An 18,996-nucleotide genomic window follows, 5' to 3' on the forward strand; every position below is an offset into this window, starting at 1 on the left:
TAAGTTCAATGCGAGATGCTCTCATTCGACCGTTTTACAGCAGATTTTAGAGAAGAGGTGATTGTTGAGCGACTACAACAGATGGAACTATTAAGAAGTTCCTGTATCTGTGACTGCGGCAATCAAATGACTGAAGCACGATGTGCAGACTACCGTGATGCCATTATATTTCGTTGTACGTACAACGTATAGTACTATATGTTGGGTAAGTAGCACTTCCGTGAATATACTTGATAGATACTTGGATTTTACGATCGTTCAACTCAAAGGGGACATTTTCAAAGAGTGAGAAACCGTCAGGTAATGACAATAATACCAATCATCAAGGAGTACGTTCAGCCTGGCACCACCATCTATGCCGACGATTGGAAAGCGTATAGACGCCTCTCAACACTTGGTTTCGTGCATCATGTTGTAGTGCACAAACGTCATTTTGTCGATCCAACGACGGGGGTTCATGCAAACAATATTGAAGGCATGTGGTCTAGGCTGAAGTATTTTTTAAGACCCTATTACGGCTCCAGAGGACGATTATTATGGAGCCATATGGACGAGTTCCTGTACCGCATGCATTATGACTTCAAAACTTCTGAACCTTTATCAAACCTTAACAAGTTCTTAAATCATGTAAAAGAAGAATATCCATTGTAATTCATCAGTTTTTTACAATATATTTTTACTTTATACCAACTCTCTTCTGATTGACTAATGTTTTCAAGGTCACTTAAAAATACGTTCAAAGGTCGTCCATAAAATAGGGTTTTACCGATATAACCATATATTTCTTAAGGAATAGGATACAGATATGAAATGCAAATCTTCGTCAAATAAAAATTACATATGGTTTCAAAATGACAGAGCATAGTTTGATCGTATAGTCAAAATGAATATATGTAATTATATGATTATGAATTATTGTATGAATATGATTATAAAAACCATAAGTTAAACCCAGATCTTATCATATGGCATGAAATTCACAGTTTATATGTTAAAAATTAGGAATTGAGTTATCTTCCATAATTCCAAGAAAAAATAACCCATCCGGCTGTGCGAGAATCCTAGAAAAATAAAACTAAAGGCCTCGGCCTGAAATTAACGTCCAGTCCGTAGCGCGCGCGAAAAGTTCTATTTCTACTATTGCTGCTTCTGTTTATCCGAGATCAAATACTGTCGTGAACGCTCAGTAGTCGAGATTTCTTACAATCTGTGCTCTGAAATTTTCGACTTCCTGGAATTTATTATTCATGAGAATTCCATTCGATTTACATTCATCGCTCAGTAACACGTACGATACCCCATACTCTATCGACCGGTAAAACAATCAAAAACACAAATGTGAGTAGTTATTGTAAGAAATACTTGTCCCACTCACACCGAGATACCAACCATCGAATCTGTACAGGTGACTGAGGAAACTGTCCTTCCGTTGATAACTAACCTCAAACCTGGCAAGATACCGGGCCCTGACGGGTTACATCCACGGCTGCTGTCATCACTTGCGAACATTTTTTTAAAACCACTAGGGACACTCTTCAACATGTCCTTTCACTCGCTCAACTCCCTAGGGTTTGGAAGGACGCTATAGTCAGTCCTATATTTAAGGACGGTCAGAGACAGATAGTATCTAACTACCGGCCTGTCAGTCTAACTCGCATAGTCGTTAAGTTACTTGAAAAGATAATTCGGGTTAAGTTGCTAAGCCACATAGCTTCACACAATCTGTTAGCTCCTGAGCAACATGGATTTAATAACAAGCGTTCATGCTTGACTAACTTACTTATTGCGAGAGAGGATTGGACAGCAGCCTTAGATAACTGTCTGTCTGTCGATGTGATACACATAGATTTTAGCAAGGCATTTGACAAGGTTTCACACGTAGGTCTTATGCAGAAGCTTGAGAGCTTCGGAATAATAGGTACTGTACATGAGTAGATAGACAACTCCTTATGTGACCGCAGACAGAGAGTGAGGGTCAACGGAACGCTATCCGATTAGAAGCCGGTCAAAAGTGGTGTACCCCAAGGCACCATCTTAGGCCCTCTGCTCTTCCTTCTCCACGTTAATGAGTTACCGCTGTTACTTAGGTCTTCGACATTATTATTTGCGGATGACGTAAAAATTTGGAGAACAATAAAAAGTGCGGCTGATCATCTAAATCTTCAAGCTGACTTGGACGATTTAGTTGGATGAGCTCGAGGCTGGAGCTTAGAAATCAATGCTGGGAAGAGTGTGCTAATGCACATCGGTCACGGTAATAGTTGCCATTATACTACTGGGGGTTAACCTCTTCCATGCGTTCAAGAACATAAAGTTTTAGAAGTAATAATAAGTCATGACTTAAAAACAACTACGCATTGCAACGCAGCCGCTGTCAAAGGTTTTCGTGCGTTATAGTTACTTCGCCAAGCGTTCAAATCTTTTGACGAGGAAACGTTTCGAATGTTATATCCCACCTACGTAAGACCACATTTAGAGTACTGTATCCAAGCAGCTAGCCCATGTCTGGTAAAGGATACTAACTCACTTGAGCGTGTCCAGAATATGGGAACAAAATCAGTTGAGAGTCTATTTAAACTCCCTTACGATGAGCGTTTAAAACTTCTAAAACTTTCCCCCTTGTCGTATCGTAGGACACGAGGTGACCTTATAATGGCATTCCGTACCTTTGTGGCGTGGCGTCGAGTTGAGATTAACTATGAAAACCGCTACCAAGAAACACGTGCCAAGTTAATCAGAAGGCGAAGGTTGAACGTAACCAAATAAATTCATAAAATCCCCTAGAAGCCAAATGTCAGAAGGCAATTAATGGACCAAATCGAGATATATTTGCTGGCGATCTCGTGGTATCGAAAGGATACCGAGATCGTGCCAGAATACAAGCTTGGTTATAGAACGTAACCGAATCCGCGCGAAGTCACAATCAAAGTGTAAGTAAAAGAATGGAAGCACAACATAGCTGCCATTAGCACAGTCGAACAAAAGCACATTAAAACAAGCAATGGTACAGTTAGTTATAATAATAATTGTTTTTATTAAACCAGTCGTGTTCTCGTGATAAATGTGAATCTCTACACCTCTAATTATGATTTGGGTGTTAATGTGTCTTATATTTTTGCTCCCTCCAGCACTAATAATCTCCAAGGTCATAGCAAGAAGGTTCATAAACCACGATCTAATAAACTTAAAGTGGGGTCCCGTTTTTCTCATCGAGTAGTCAATGATTGGAACGCCTTACCCGAACAAGTAGTATTAGCCCTATCAGTGAATATTTTCAAGGAGAAACTGGACCTTCACTGGAAGGCAATCTGTCAGGATTAACACAGGTTCACCAACCTACTATCCTTATAATTGGAGACTGAAGACTGAAGGATGACAGCAAGACACAAGAAGCTCGAACTTCCTAGAATAGAGCCTTTGACGGCCACCCGGCTCACTCGAGGAAAGGATTCTAAGCATCTAAATCACCCGATGCTTCTCCGAGTAACACTTAAGAATGCTGCCGACGTTGAGGACGTCATGCTAGCAAGTCACTTGTTGAAATCCGATGGTAACGTAAAAATATTGCCCGACATACCGTACTCTGAGCGCAATATCATACGGAACATCCCAAAAAAAACTCGCGATCAGTTTTTCCGCGGAAGAAACATAATTGTGCAAGGTATACCGGAAAATGCAGACCCTACTCAATCAAATTCTGACATCGGGGAATGGAAATTCGTCAAACAGTCCTTGAGGCTCAAACACATACTGACTCAGCATGTGACGAGACTAGCCAAGAAGGACGGTGATCCTAGACCTCGCCTAATGAAGATAACCTTCCCATCTTCCCACATGGCGGCTGCAGTTCTGGAAGCATTTCGTGCCAACAGACGTCGATTGCCACCTGGAATCCACATGCACCCGGATAGGCCATATGAAGCTAGGACCAAACACAAAAGCAAGTTGGAGCTGACCATTCCACTTGTGGACTGTCTAAATGATAAAAAAAACGTGTAGAGGACAGGGCCTACCACCTCGGCAAACCTCATATAGGTGTGCTACCTGTCCATTCACATAAGGCTCATACAGAAAAACAGGACGAAGCTCACGCGTTCCAAATTGAAAGCATAAACTGCTTATATATGAACGCCGCGAGTCTACCAAACAAACTGGATGAATTACGTGAACTTAGCAACACTAATAAGGTCCATCTGATAGGAATATCTGAAACATGGATATCCTTTCAGTTCTCGGACCAAGAGTTAGCATTACCTGGGATGACTTTGTTCCGCAACGACAGAAAAACAGGAATTGGGGGCGGAGTAGCCATATACATAAGCTCTTGCTTGGAGGTGCACCAAGTTCACAACCTCGAGTTTAACAATCTTGAGGAATCCATGTGGTGCTCTGTAAGATTGTCTAGTACTTCGAGGTGTCTAGTCGGAGTCATTTAGAGGAAGCCAACTGCCGACATCGAGTACGATAGTCGTATGCTGGAAGGACTATCCCGCTCTATCCGTCTCGGTTTCACACACATCCTGATTCTAGGGGACTTTAATCTCCCTAGAGTCAACTTCGCGGGACACGGGTAGACTGGAGGCGACAAGTCAATTGAAGCTCGGTTCTTCAACCTCATCGATGACTTGGGCTTATATGAAAATGTGAGGTCGGCAACTCGTTGGAGAAACAGTCAGGCACCATCGCGCTTAGACTGTGTATTCACAAACGAAGAATTCCTAGTTGACAACCTCTCAATCCTGGCTCCTCTGGGAAAGAGCGATCATGCCGTCATAGCCTTCAGTTTCGTCATCAAAACTAAGCTAAGGTATCCCACCAATAACTTGCGTTGGAATTTTAAACGGTTGGATGTGCCAGCTCTACATGACTATCTACAACGGGTGGTTTGGGATGCTCACCCTCAACTCGACGTGGACGGTCATTGGGACTTCTTACTGCATACGCTTCTATGTGCTACAAACCATTCAGTTCCCCAAACGGTTCCCAAAAGCTGCAAGCCACCTACAGTAATCCAGAACCGTACCCTTCGCCTGCTAAGCCGCAAAAGGCACAGTTGGGCGGAATACAAACGAACTGATAACGACGGAGCGTATAGGCAATATAAACATATAAGGAACATATGCACGATGGCTATAAGAGAAGACAGGCTTCAGTACCAAACAAAGCTTATGGACAAATTCGCCTCTAACCCTAGAAGCCTATTCCGTTATGCAGCCTCTCTTCGTCAAGCCAAAACAGGAGTTTCTCAACTGGTAGGTCTTAACGGCCCGACCAACAACGATGGCGACACCGCTGACCTTCTGGCGGCACATTACTCTCAAACATTTCAACCGGCTGACATCAACTTTACTGACGACAGTTTCATCTGCAATTCCACAGGACTTTCCGAAGCAGACCTAAGCGCTGACTTGGTGTTCCGGAAATTTCAGCACATAAGACTAGATACTTCTCCTGGCCCGGATATGGTTCATCCTGCCATACTGAGGGGGGCAGCCTCAATCCTGGCAACGCCGCTTAGCGTGATGTTTTCTCACTCGCTTAGCCGAGGCAAATTACCGGAAAATTGGAAGCTGGCTCACACCACACCAATTTTCAAAGGAGGTCGACGCAATGAACCTTCAAGTTATCGGCCGGTGGCTCTTCTGTCATTACCTTCAAAACTCATGGAGTCCCTGATATGCGACGGTTTAAATGACTATTTACTGTCCTTAAATTTCTTCTCACCCCAACAGCATGGTTTCAGGAAGGGTTACTCTTGTATAACCAACCTGCTGACTGCGGTGGACAGATGGACAAGCGTCCTCGATCGCAGGGGAAAGGTTGATGTCATTTACCTTGATTTCTCAAAAGCTTTTGATAAGGTTAACCACTTGTGTCTTATCAATAAGCTCAAACGACTAGGCATCAAACCACCCCTAATCGATTGGCTTACTTCATACCTGAAAAATCGACACTTTAATGTTATGGTTAATTTCACTTTATCTCAGGCTATGGAATGTCCTAGTGGGGTCCCCCAGGGCTCAGTACTAGGGCCTCTTCTCTTCTTGATCTACATAAATGATCTTCCTCAACAGGTAACGTCAGACTTATTACTTTTTGCTGATGACGTGAAACTTTGGGGAGAGATACGCAACCAAGACGATATACAGGCACTTCAGGAGGATCTGACTCGACTTCAAAGTTGGGCAGACGATAATGGACTTACCTTTAACACTTCAAAGTGTAAATTGGTCCATCTGCGACATGTCGCAGACTACAGTTACAACTTAGGAAACTCCTCTCTAGTAGTATCCCAAGTCGAAAAAGATTTAGGAGTCCTGGTGCCCCATGACTTAAAGTCTTACGCTAACTGTGACAAAAATGCCTTCCGAGCAAACCTTGCACTGGTAACGTTGAAGCGCATTTTTGGCCAGTTTGACGGACGAACTTTCCATACAATCTTCAATAGTTTCATCCGTCCCCATTTAGAGTACGGAAACATAGTACTCCCTCCCTCACTCCAAAAGGACAAGGACACTTTGGAGCGTATCCAGTGGCGAGCCACGAAATCAGTTCGAGGACTCAAATCTAAACCTTACGAAGAACGCCTCCATTCACTAGACCTTTACCCATTAGAGTATAGGCGTCTTAGAGGTGATTTATTAATGGACTGTAGTATTCTTAACACTTCTGGACATCCTCTTAAACACCTTAAGCTTAGTTCGAACAATAACCTAAGGGGTAACACCCAGAAACTGGAAACACAACATAGCAAGACGGAATGTAGACACAACTTCTACTCCTTAAGAGTTGTCAAAAGCTGGAATTCGCTGCCGGCCGAGCTAGTCCAAGCGACTTCTCAGGAGTCCTTCAAGAGGCAACTTGACCTATTCTTAAGGACCAAGGACAGCATCGCACTATGATTTACCAATTTCTTTTCCTCTTTTATTGTTAACATACCTAGGTTCCTGCCTGGAGGATTTGGTGATCCCCTGCTACTAGACACGGAAGCCTGTTAAGCGAAAGCTTCTTTTATTCCGTCCACAACCATTTGAACGATTTGAACACTCAAGGTCGTCAAAACGATAAAGAGGTAGTTTCGATTCTGAGGTCTACCGCGTCAGGTTTTTATTAAGTCACGGTTTGTAAAACTATAATTTGGTCTTTAAATAATCTCAAAATTTCAATGTATCTAGAGGTTTTATTTCGCTTGTTAAATTCTCAAGGTTTGCAGTCGGTTTTCTTGTTCTAGCGAAGAATTTCTTTAGAAACACTCACGTTCGGAGGATCAGCTATTGTGGCGAGACTCTAATTTAGGGACGAGTCAATCAGAAGCGTTTGAGCAATTTCAAGGTCACGGAGCGAAGTTCAACACGCGCTGCTAACGTACGATAGGTTCACAGCGGATTTAAGAGAGCAGGTGAATAATGAGCGGTTACAACAGATGGGACGGCGAGACACTAATTTAGGGACGAGCCAATCAGAAGCGTTTGAGCAATTTCAAGGTCACGGAGCGGAGTTCAACACGCGCTGCTAACATACGATAGGTTCACAGCGGATTTTAGAGAGCAGGTGATCAATGAGAGGTTACAACAGATGGGACGGCGAGACACTAATTTAGGGACGAGCCAATCAGAAGCGTTTGAGCAATTTCAATTTTTAGTCAATCAGAAGATAGCATGAAGTAAAAATATATTAAAAGAAAGTAATAAATTACAGTGGATATTCTTCTTTGACATGATTTAAAACCTCGTATGTCAGCATCATAACCCTAACCCTCACCTAACCTAACCCTAACCCTAAACCTTAACCCTCAACTAACCCTAATCCTAACCTTAACCCTAAACCCTTACCTAAGCCTAACCCTAAACCTTAACCTTAAACTAACCCTAATCCTAACCTTAACCCTAAACCTTAACCCTCAACTAACCCAAACCCTAACCTAAACCCTAAACCCTCACCTAACCCTAAACCTTATCCCTCAACTAACCACAACCCTAAACCTTAACCCTAAACCCTCACCTAACCCTAAACCTTAACCCTCAACCTAAACCCTAACGTTACCCGTAAACCTAACCCTAACCCAATAGACGAGTTTCTATTCCATACGCATTGTGGATTCAGAACCTCTGAACCTTAATCAAACCTTAACAAGTTTTTAAATCATGTAACAGGATAATATCCACTGTAATTCATTACCTTCATATAATATATTTTCACTTTATACTAACTTTCTTCTGATTGGCTACTAATTGTCAAGGTCACTTAAGATTCGTTCAAAGGTCGTCCTTAAATTAGAGTCTCGCCGCTATTGTTTTTGTTGTTTTTTAACGTCATAGAGCTTTGCCGTTATTATTATGATACTTCTCTGCATGCTTTTTGAGAGATCTTGGGCAGTTTTTTTTTAATCCTAAGAAGAGGGTTTTATCAAGTAATATGGATGGATTTCCGCAGTGTTACAACCCAAGCTGCCAACTTTGGGGAAAATTTGGTCCATTTTGGGAAAGCCGCTATAGTAAATTTCGAGGAAATGAGACGCAAACCCCAAAATTTCACCAGACCTGGGGAAATCCCCAAATTTCCCAAAACTTTGGGGGAGGCTATTTCACTTTGGGGATTTCCCCAGAGCTGGCAGCTTGGGAAGATTCTGGAGAAGCATGGGGGAAAACCCAAAATTTCCCTGAAATCCCTTGGACTGTCCTCAGAATTGGATTTTCTCAAGACCTGGCGACATTTTCGAGTTTTTGTGCCATTTCCTCAAAATGGACTCTTCAAAATAGGGAAATTGCTTACGGTGTCTATAGAAATTCCTGCAGTATCAAGTGTTGTATTTTTGTAGTACTTCTTGCTCTTTTTGGTGTTCACTGTACATGCAGATAATAAAAAAACATTGCTTATCGTCTAGCTGTTATATGATAGTGAAAAACATCCTCTCTCGTTAAATATTCTCATGTTTTGAATAAATTATGAAGATTTATAGCCACACTCCAAGTGTTTACAAAGCAATCAAGGACTTTTATTCCCCGAATTCGTATGGTTCCAGACGATCAGAGCATGAAATACTGATTAGGTTGATCTGCTATTTATTTGTACACACTAATAGCTTACATGGCGTTGATAAAGTACAGCTAATTCTGTCTAATGTGTAGGTAAAGTATTTTAATGCAAATAGTTTGATACATTTTTTAAAAGAAAGGCAAAATTTTCCTGCTCCATCAGCGCTAAAGAAGGGTTTGCTGCTTTTTGTCTTTGACGTTGAACCATTTAAATTATAATTTTGTTGCTTTTTTGATCTTGATGTTAATCACATTGCCAGTTAGTGACTTTAAATGTACATAAGCAGGGAGGCAATCCTGGTTTGTCTTCTTGAATTTTATCAACAGGCAAACTTCTCGTTCTAGTTTAGAAAAATCTTCAATGTTCAACTTTGGTTACTTCCTATTCCTTTTTGTTAGTTAGTTTAATTCTTCTCTAGTATTTTTCAGATGTCGGGAAACTCATCACAGTCACAATGTATCAGAGAATCGCTAGACAGTTTTTTCCGGTGTATATTATCTGCTAAGTTAGATGATCAAAAAGTTCTGTCAGTAAGTATAAGCTTATTTTGATTTCTCCACAGAATTCGGTACCGCTTATTGGGAAACTAGTGTTCGCTGATTCGAAAATCACTTATAGTGAAGCACTATACTTATTTTGTCGACTTGAACGTGATTATGTATCTCTTGACGTATTTCCTAATAGATCTTTATTCTCACGAAAAGAGGTAAACATTCTGTCACATTGTTAAGTACAACAGGACTGTTTAGAATCATATAACTCATTACGTGCTGGTTTTGACAGTGTATTCAACAATCCTACTTTGTCAAATAATGAGCTTCATTTTTCTGTATATATGCAAGTCTTAACTGCATCCAGAGGACAATTAATATCATTGTATCCTTTTTATTTTTTTAAAAATTTATCAGGAAGTGCAAATAGTCTGCTATTGCATACAAATAAGCGGAGTTACTGTTTAAGAAATAGTGTACCTTTAAGTTATTTTTTAGTTCAACGTGATTTATTACATAGAAACTAGTCAGGTTGTTCAAGTCATTTTAAGTTGTTAGGTCCATCGAATTGTAGTAAGCAAACTTTACGGTTGCGTCAAGGTATCGCCTAGATAGAATTTATAAATAGATTTTCACCTCGCGTTAGATCCATAGGATTTGGTGCCTTTATTTTTTATCTAGTATACATCCATTGACTGGGATAAAGATTTTTATTTGACTGAAGTGAACTGAATTTATTTGATCACATAAATATTGGTACAAGGGGCACCGTATACATATGCTCAACACAAGTCACTTGATTTGTGTATGGGCTGTGATACTGACCGGGTGCCCAGACGGAAGCAGGTGGTTTTCTTAGGGGGCCATACTCGAATTTTTCGACCTAAATGTCAGATCCACAAGGCAGTGGAGCGACGTCATGAGATGCAGTCCCATGGTGGTCGGTGACCGATAATTGGTCCATGCGCCATTTTGTTCCCTCAGGATCCTGAGGCCTATGTGTACCAATGGTTTGGAATCAAGGTTTTCCAACTCCACCAGTTGGATGCTCCATATCGACCAACCCGGTGAAAGCGCCGGATATTCTCTTTTCGACCACTCAATTTCGTAAACAACACCCGTGGCGCGAGAAGGCAGTGATTAAGATCTCCCCGACAGTGGCTGTATACGCGTGGGCACGTGAGAGCATTTCGAGAGGGAGAGCAAACTCTTCCTACCCTCGAGCGTACCAAGGCATTTGGGGGCTAATAGTTTAGCTATAGACCATCCACTGTGCACTGTTATAGTGTCTTTATAGACTTCATTACCACCACCACTACCCACCGACGTTACCCTAAATATTATGTGCGGAATCAAATGGTGGATTTACATTCCATGGTTCATTAATCTTCCATAATGGAGGTGATTCGTTACTACACTGCTCATGTAAAGCTCGAAAGAGAGTGTAAAATGGTAGTTGATATCTCCATGCGGACTTAAATCATCCACAAGGTGCTTTAAGGGATGCAAATTATGAATTAGGTGTTTAGGTGCGTATCACAATCTATATTTTCAAAGATTAATTAAACCACCTTTAACAGAATCCATTAAACATATTTTCTGGTAACTCAGCAGTTTTTGTATCAGATACGTTTTGTATTATTTTGCTGTACGTCTTACAAACAGCTGAAAGCAGTGTGACTGGATGTATCTTTTGATAGATTAGTACAAGACAACTATATTCACATGCTATAAAAATTACTTATGGTCTCGAGACTATAATTGAAGGATTACTTTTGAACAAATCTTAATTAAGTTTCAGCCGATTAGTAAATAGTTGATATTTAGTAAGGATATATTATACAAAACCAAAAAGTTAAGGTGAATACACTTCTTTAACGTGGTTTGAAAGTTCTTCCAGGTTAGAAAGAGGCTCTGCAGTTTTTAAATTGTAATGCATACGGTACAGGAACTCATCTATGTAGCTACACAACCATCGGTTTCTGGAGCCATGACAAGGTCGCAAAAATTCTTTTAGCCTAGACCACATTGCTCCAATATTTTTGGTATATATTCCCATGGTTGGGTCTACAAAACGTCTCTTGTGAACAGCGACACGGTGCACGTAACGAAGTCTAGATATGCGTCGATATGCTCTCCAGTCGTCCGTGTATATAGCGTTTCTCTTGTAATGATCTATAGTATATACCAAAGACCTGCCAATTATACTTAAGGAAGTGCTAATTACCCAGTATTCTCTAACACTTCTTCCGATATTGAATTTGCGTTTTCTAACGACTGTTTTGTCGATTCCTACTATTCTCCTAATTCCTCCAGACGATTGATTCAAGCTCGTCATCTTTATCGTACATATATCTCGACAGTGCTCATACCATTAAACTCCTGAAGTTTCAGTAACATCTTCAAAGGTCTTAGCCGGTGTTACTGGTGCTCCTATTATCCAGTTTACAACAATTATCATAATCCGTCTTAGTTTTAATCACGATCGAGTGAAAAAGTCCCCCGTCCTAGCACTTTGTCTCCCAACTTATATTAGGTCAAAGTACAACATCGTCGCGGTACTCTGCACAATGTCCAGCCACCATTTTAACACCGCGATCACAAATAAAGGGACTTACTAATAATGACAATTGTTGTAGCCGCTCAACTATAACGTCCTTAGAATCCGCTATAAACCGATTATGCACGAGCATTGTGTATTAAAATAAGCGACACGATCTTGAATTTTCCCATTCGCTTCTGATTGACTCGTCCATAAATTATTGTCTCGCCCTTTTGAATTGTAATCATTGAGTTATAGATCGAACTCTACTCTGGCTTAAGCTTTAGATTATATAGGTTATCCTTATACGTGTTTCAAAGCCGAGTAGATGGATCAATTCTTGATCATTAATTTGGATTAATAACAATTGGTCTTCGAGTTGTTATTATTTAAGCTGTTGTAATCATAAGTGAATTTCTGTAGTTCTTATTTTGCGTTTTAAAGTACAAGCTTATTTAATATTAATTAATTTGTATAATTCTCTAAGACTGTATTATGCAGATAAGTGCCATCATTCTTATTTTTTTGATTATGAAAATACATTTTGCTATTTTACTACTTAAAAATATTTGTTAGATATCGAAAAATTGCCGAAAATCCCCTATTAATTATTACAAGCTGTTCGTCACTCATCACTTCTCTCAAAAATATATTAAACCAACTTTCAGTTACTGAAAATGAACTTACCAAAGCATTTCTCCATATATCTCAATCAATCAAGTTAGCTTATTATTATTGTTGTTATTCGATTACCAATTTGTTCTCTTATTTAGACTAGAAGTAGTCATACTACATGAATTGCTTAGTGCTCAAATCGCAATATCAGATCTCATGTTTTTGGAATCTTTGCTTAGTTTAAATCGAGCAAAAGATAATCTAGATAAACTAGGTAAACTTCTGAACTCTAAAGTAAGTGTGCTTAGTGTTTCACTTATTTGTTTTAGAAATAACGTTAAATGTAACTGATAAAATATTACCAATAAAATATCAGTTTTACAATGATACATGAGTGAAATTCATTATTCATTAACATTTGCATCACAAACGTACAACAGGACAGTTTTCCAATCGGTCCGCTGAATCCATTACTTCTTTAGTTGATGTCATTCTGTGATGATAATGAAGATCGAAATAAAACATTAATTTTCCGTTATGGGTCGACGATAGTGTCAGATAGAAGGGACCTTGTTGATGTAAATATTTTCAGAATTCATTATTGGGATTCGAAATTTTTCGATCCTGACATTTCAGATGAGATAAGCTCACTATGTTTATAGCTCGAAGGTTTATTGTGTAGCATATTTATAAGACCACTATTTAATCATATTGTTTTCAAGATTGTTGTAATGATCTATTAATTAGTTTAACTTACCATATTTGCATAACAGTACCCTTGTGACTTCTACGAGAGTTTTACAATAACCAGCCTTATTTTCGACATGTTGAACTTTGCCTTGGCAATTCAAGGAGTTAGTCTCAAATTATTACTAACTAGGTAATGTATTACAGTCTGTATATTTGTGCTAGCTAAACTGCTTGTGTTCTGCTTACCAGTACTTCAGTTCTTAATGAAAAAAATATTAGTTATAATTAAGTTAGCTGAGTGTTTCTATGTATATTATTAATTAAAGAAGTATTAAACTTAGAATAATTGGAAGATTTCATAATAACGCTTTTGGAAAAGTACTGCTTGATTATTCTATAATGTTTCTGTTGGGTATGAACGATCCCCAAATACAGCTTATGAGGGAGGAAGTCAATACTGATTTAAGATGGATGTATAGTCGACTTTCAACACATTTCTGTTTCATTACTTTATGAACTTTAAATGCATGTTTACTGTGATTTGTATTTAGAGATAACTTAGTTCATAAATTCTACTCATTGTAACTGATTAACAGTTGTAATTTTAATTCTACTACGATCATAATCAACAATGCTTCCATTATGAAACTGAACTCCTAACTCTAGTTAACGGGTCAGGGAAGAAGAGGATAAAGTTAATCTTGTTCACTGCATTGAAACTGGAGTTGCGAAATCTTGGGTTAGTACAAGAACGTGTCAGTTTTGGTTCATCCAGTTTATATATTGCTAAAGCTTCTATAATCTCCCTCATTTTTATTTTGGCTTCAGGAAAAGGTTCCTTATTCGTTGTTGTTTTTAGTGCTTCTTTACTAAACATTGAACTATATAGGTGATGATACAGTAGGACGGATTGCTTCGTCTCGAATAAATAATGCAGTTCGCTACCGAACCACTGGAAGCACGTACTTCCAGTCTATTGTTTTAATACACAATGGTCCATACATATTCCATAAGGATGCAGTTAGTGTATGTATTATATGCTGTCAAGTGAATGGTTAAATAGTAAACGTAATGTTACCTTTCGAATAAATTCACTGAGGTATGAAGTTTTTGAGGTCAAATTTCCACATAGTTAACCCAACGACTAATTGATTTTAACTGGCCATATTTTAAGTTTTGCCTTTACCTAACAAGACCTAGATTCAAAATGCCTGGATGGCAATTCTGTAGGATCATTTGAGTTATGTTTTTTCACAGTTATTTGCTTTGATCATTATGCTTTCATCATCTCTTAGATAGTGTCAGGATGAAATCATAAACAAATAGTCTACTAGCACTTTTCCGCAAGAAGTTTGCAATCTGTGGTGATGGTTTGTAATGTGATTACCTGTAATTGCATTATCTTTGTCTTCACACATTCCGGCTCGCCGTTTTATTGGCTTTTATCACTGCCTTTATACAGTTTTTTAGTATACTGAACATTATTTGTATATTTATGTCTAAGATTTTCGCATCCTTTTAGTAAAATTCATATCCACAATTGTAAACCTGCATCGTATGTTAAAAGTTGTTGTGTAACTCTAGACTGTTGTTTTCATTTCGTCCAAGTTAATGGCTTATCTACTTGGTTTGACGTAATGTTTCTCATTCCTAGTCTCATCTCGATTGTAGTTCATTATATTATTATTATTCTCATAGTTTTCATCACTGACTGATCGCAGTTAAATAGTTACTGAAAACTAAGAAGCACTGGACAGCTGTTCCCTCCTAATCTGGGACTTCTCAACAATGCTCATTCACAACCGTACAGGGAGTCAGACATGGTCTTCTAGCGAACACCTAATCTCTAGACTATAGAATTGGCATTCAGTGGTGTACATGTTTAACTTCGATCTACTCTCTGTATTACACAAACACCGATCATTGCGTCCAATGATGACTTATCACTTTTAACTTAAAAAATATTTACTGTTGACGAAAACCAGTTTTTTTTCTTGTTGTCCAGGGTAGTACTTCACCGTGTAAACAGGTACCACTTGTAGCATGGCTTGAATGCTTTTACGCACATTTGCTTAGTAAATATACTTTATACTGGTTTGAAATCTTGGTTCGTTCTGCATCCAATGTTCACGAAATTGAAGAAACGGCAAACTCAGAAAATCTGAATCTGGTTGCTAAGTAAGGTGTATTTAGTTAGTTGTAATTTGTTTCGTACAACTGGTGTTTTATACTTGTGTTTATTGTTTTACCGTTCGAAAAGTGAATGAAGATGATACAATTTTAAATCTTCCAGCCTTGCATGTGTTAATACAATTCATCCATTCGACCACCTGGTGAAATCGTTCGGTCAACGTGGTATGTGAACCTAGAAATTGTACAAAAATAGACAGCATATTTGTCACTCATCTTAGTCATTGGATAATTATGACCTTATCAACTAATATCCTTCTCACTTGGTATGTTACTGACACAGAGAGGTATGCTTCACCCAATTGATTTGCTGTTTCTCTTTCTGAGACCATGTAACACATTTCAGTGAAGTCTCTCCTCTTATCCTTTTCAAAAAGTACTGTATTATTCTATTGACTAACAGGTCCTGATTTACATGGATAGATAATTAAAACTACCGTAAGCTTATTTTTAATTATTGAACATTTAAGTTTACTTCTAATGAATTCACTGCTTTTGTACCCATATTGTCAAATCGAAAGAGTGTTAAATAATGTTGCCGATTGTCAAAACTAAATGGTTTTGTTATGTTGAATTTTCTCTGAGCAGTTACTTGTTTATTTATCTTAAGTGTTAATACACTAAATAAGGTGTTTGTAGGTAGCCTAAAAACTAATATTATTATTATCTCATAACTATACTAACTTTTTACACTTAACAGATGTATAACTTGTAATTTAATTAAAGTTTTTCACACTTAGTAATAGAGTTGTGCTACAAATGTAGCTAAATAAATTCACTTTTCACTATTCAGTACAAATTATCGTACACTTGTTCTGTATTCTATGGATCAAATCATACTTTCTTTTTCTCTATAGTATTACAAGATTTCAACGAGAATCTAATGCACTAAATATCTCATTATTATTCGATACAACTTGTCAGTCATTTCCATTCCTTGGACATGGTTATGTTTTGAGAGGTTCTTTTGGTGATGCACCAAAAGGAATTGAAAGTATTCCACCAATTTTTAATGCTCCGTTGGTACGCGGGAAATATCTGTTGTATTTGTTTAATTTTATCATTTACATAACTTTTTTCTTCTGATTATAACATATATAGATTTGTTATTGAATTAATTTTGTTTCTGGCCTGGGAAACATCTAATACAATTAATAGGCTCGTCATGTGCTGAATTTCGATTTGAAATGCAGTTATTGTTGCTACTTTAAAATGACTATAGTGTACGGTGTAAAAACCTACTAGAAATTACAAGATAAACCAGTATTGTTGGTCAAATTTACCAATTGATTAATAGTTTTCAATTAGTTCTAAACGTCAGTGTTGTGTTTGTCTCTATCCTGTTACCATTGAGTATAACCAAAAAATATGGAGTCTAAAGGATTCGATGTAGATTCTATGCCTTTAGTGTAGACTAGGAGTGTATGCATCATGTACTACCGCAAAAGCATTACTCGTTATAGATATTGTTTTCATGTATGTGAATCATATTAATGAAAAAGAATTTGTGATTCATTTAGATTATATCTTGTAAATGGCTTCCAGTTAACAATTTAAAATATTAATAAGGGTCGAACAACCTCATATACATACTTCACGCAGTTGAATTAAAATTAGGGTCAAATCGTTGATATTTCAGAACGCCAGTCACCTTGTAGTTTATTAAAAGACACCTGATTTCGTAATTATAATGAACTGTATCCATCCCACAAATAAACATCAATAAGGTATTCTTCTAGTTCTGCGATTTATGCATTTGAGCCTCAGCTATTAGTTTATTTATTCGAACCCGTTTCCTTTTAATTCCATCTTCTCATTTAATTAGTATTTCAAGTCTTCTTTTAGAACGTATAACAGAAATTATTTACTATACTTCATTAAACCAATGTTTCCTAAATGCATCACTCCCGTACTTGGTAGAATATCCTATTAAGTTCTGTTATTACCTACTAATTAACATAACAAATAAACCAATATTTTAAATCTGGCCGTTAAATGTTGGTTATTCAAAATGTTGACAGGAATAAACACACACGATCTATGAACGTGCTTAATGCTCAAGGTCATGAGCAAATAAGTTAGAATGTTTAAAGATAGAAATATTGTTGACTTATGATGTTCGAACTTTTATCTATTACTTAGTTGGCTATTTAGCGAATAACAACGATAACAATACAAAAAATTGCAACGATGATACAACTAATTTAATTTTTTCTTTATTCTTTACAGGGTAGCTCATTGTCTCCGGTTGATATTTACACAATTGTTATGCAAATCAACAGTACTCTTCATCTTAGTAGTGATGATAAAATTGATGTTAGTGAAGTTTTAAAGCAACCTCGTTATGTATATGACGAGAAATTGAATCATACATATTATATTAAAAAATTAGAATGTCGTGTATTTTTAGCTCTGGTTTATGAAGGTTTGAAATCCCATAAAGATAAATTAATTAATGAATTTATATCAATGCTTACAGATACGATTTGTTTACATAAAGTAGTCAATCTGCTGAAACAGCACCGACAACAGTTCTCTTCATCATCACCATCTACTGATCGAAGAAGTTTACGGTCATTTTTTTTTCACTGAATCTCCCTACCGTCCTTTTTTATCAATCTCTAATCGTTCTAGTCATATGATTTATACTTTTCATTAATCGCTTATTGCACAGATGAAGAATTTTTGAGTGTGACTTTTCTAAAAAAAGAATAATAATTTGAAATAAAGAAATATTAGTTGTAGTCTCTTATTCAATATTTCTTTTGAGTGAAATAACTGGTCAACTTTGTCTTTGAGAACTGATAACAGTACAAAATTGTGTTTTACGGTACTTAGTTTGTTTCTAGAGGATTACACAAACAAGATTTAATTCGTAATGTTTTAATTGTGCTTAATCAAGATATTCGCAGAGTACTGGATTGTATTTGATCTGTAATCTACGCAGTTAAATAAACGATTAAAATTTTGGACTAGTAATTCAGTGGTATTATACTTAGCGCGAGATCTGATACTATCCCGTATAGAAGTCGTAGACCAGGACAAAATACCTGCTTATTGATTTTTAGCGTTCTTTTAGGTGATACCAGTCTGTAATAATTTTAAATTACTCGAAATCCCAACAAAAATATCCTAGTAAACTTTAGATCAATAAGTGGTTTATGGTAAAATGTCAGTTATGAGAACCGTAGTTTTTAAAATGGTGGGTACTATGGACATAAACTTCAGAAAAGGTTACACACCGAAATGTATTGTATCAAGAACGGTTTTATTTTATATTTCTTATCATGTGGTAACCTTACAGTGACATTCTTACTTAGTACAGTTGATTTCGTATTTGTATTGGACTGAACACTTATTTAAATATGTAGACGGAGCCACGTCTCTCCGTGACAATGTATGGTCCTTTCCACTTCGGGATCAGCTTTTTTG

At 37.6% G+C, this 18,996-nt stretch overlaps 1 protein-coding gene across 2 annotated transcripts; it reads left to right on the forward strand.

Annotated features, from left to right (window-relative positions):
* Window positions 1-7,078: 7,078 nt before the first annotated feature.
* On the forward strand, window positions 7,079-18,942 carry MS3_00007481 (uncharacterized protein). 2 transcript variants are annotated; one of them, XM_051215763.1, is made up of 9 exons: window positions 7,274-7,399; window positions 9,455-9,566; window positions 9,599-9,742; window positions 9,776-9,912; window positions 12,646-12,789; window positions 12,843-12,978; window positions 15,380-15,552; window positions 16,422-16,587; window positions 17,794-18,942. In XM_051215763.1, the coding sequence occupies exons 2-9, from the start codon at window positions 9,465-9,467 to the stop codon at window positions 18,154-18,156; spliced, it is 1,365 nt and encodes a 454-aa protein (XP_051066300.1). In that variant the 5' UTR covers window positions 7,274-7,399; window positions 9,455-9,464; the 3' UTR covers window positions 18,157-18,942. The 2 variants fall into 2 exon arrangements, with proteins under 2 accessions (XP_051066299.1, XP_051066300.1); XM_051215762.1 differs by lacking the exons at window positions 7,274-7,399; window positions 9,455-9,566; window positions 9,599-9,742; window positions 9,776-9,912 and adding an exon at window positions 7,079-7,120 and having other exon boundaries at window positions 13,014-15,552.
* Window positions 18,943-18,996: the final 54 nt, after the last annotated feature.

This window comes from Schistosoma haematobium, chromosome 4 (assembly GCF_000699445.3).
Source record: "Schistosoma haematobium chromosome 4, whole genome shotgun sequence".
Taxonomy (NCBI): Eukaryota; Metazoa; Platyhelminthes; class Trematoda; order Strigeidida; family Schistosomatidae; genus Schistosoma; species Schistosoma haematobium.

Excerpts from the sequence above, each read along its gene's own strand:
- MS3_00007481 (XM_051215763.1), top strand. The coding sequence starts at position 9,465 with ATGTCGGGAAACTCATCACAGTCACAATGTATCAGAGAATCGCTAGAC. Across the intron at positions 9,913-12,645 it reads AGAGGACAATTAATATCATT|ATATCGAAAAATTGCCGAAA; the intron begins GTATCCTTTTTA and ends AATATTTGTTAG. Across the intron at positions 16,588-17,793 it reads CAATTTTTAATGCTCCGTTG|GGTAGCTCATTGTCTCCGGT; the intron begins GTACGCGGGAAA and ends TATTCTTTACAG.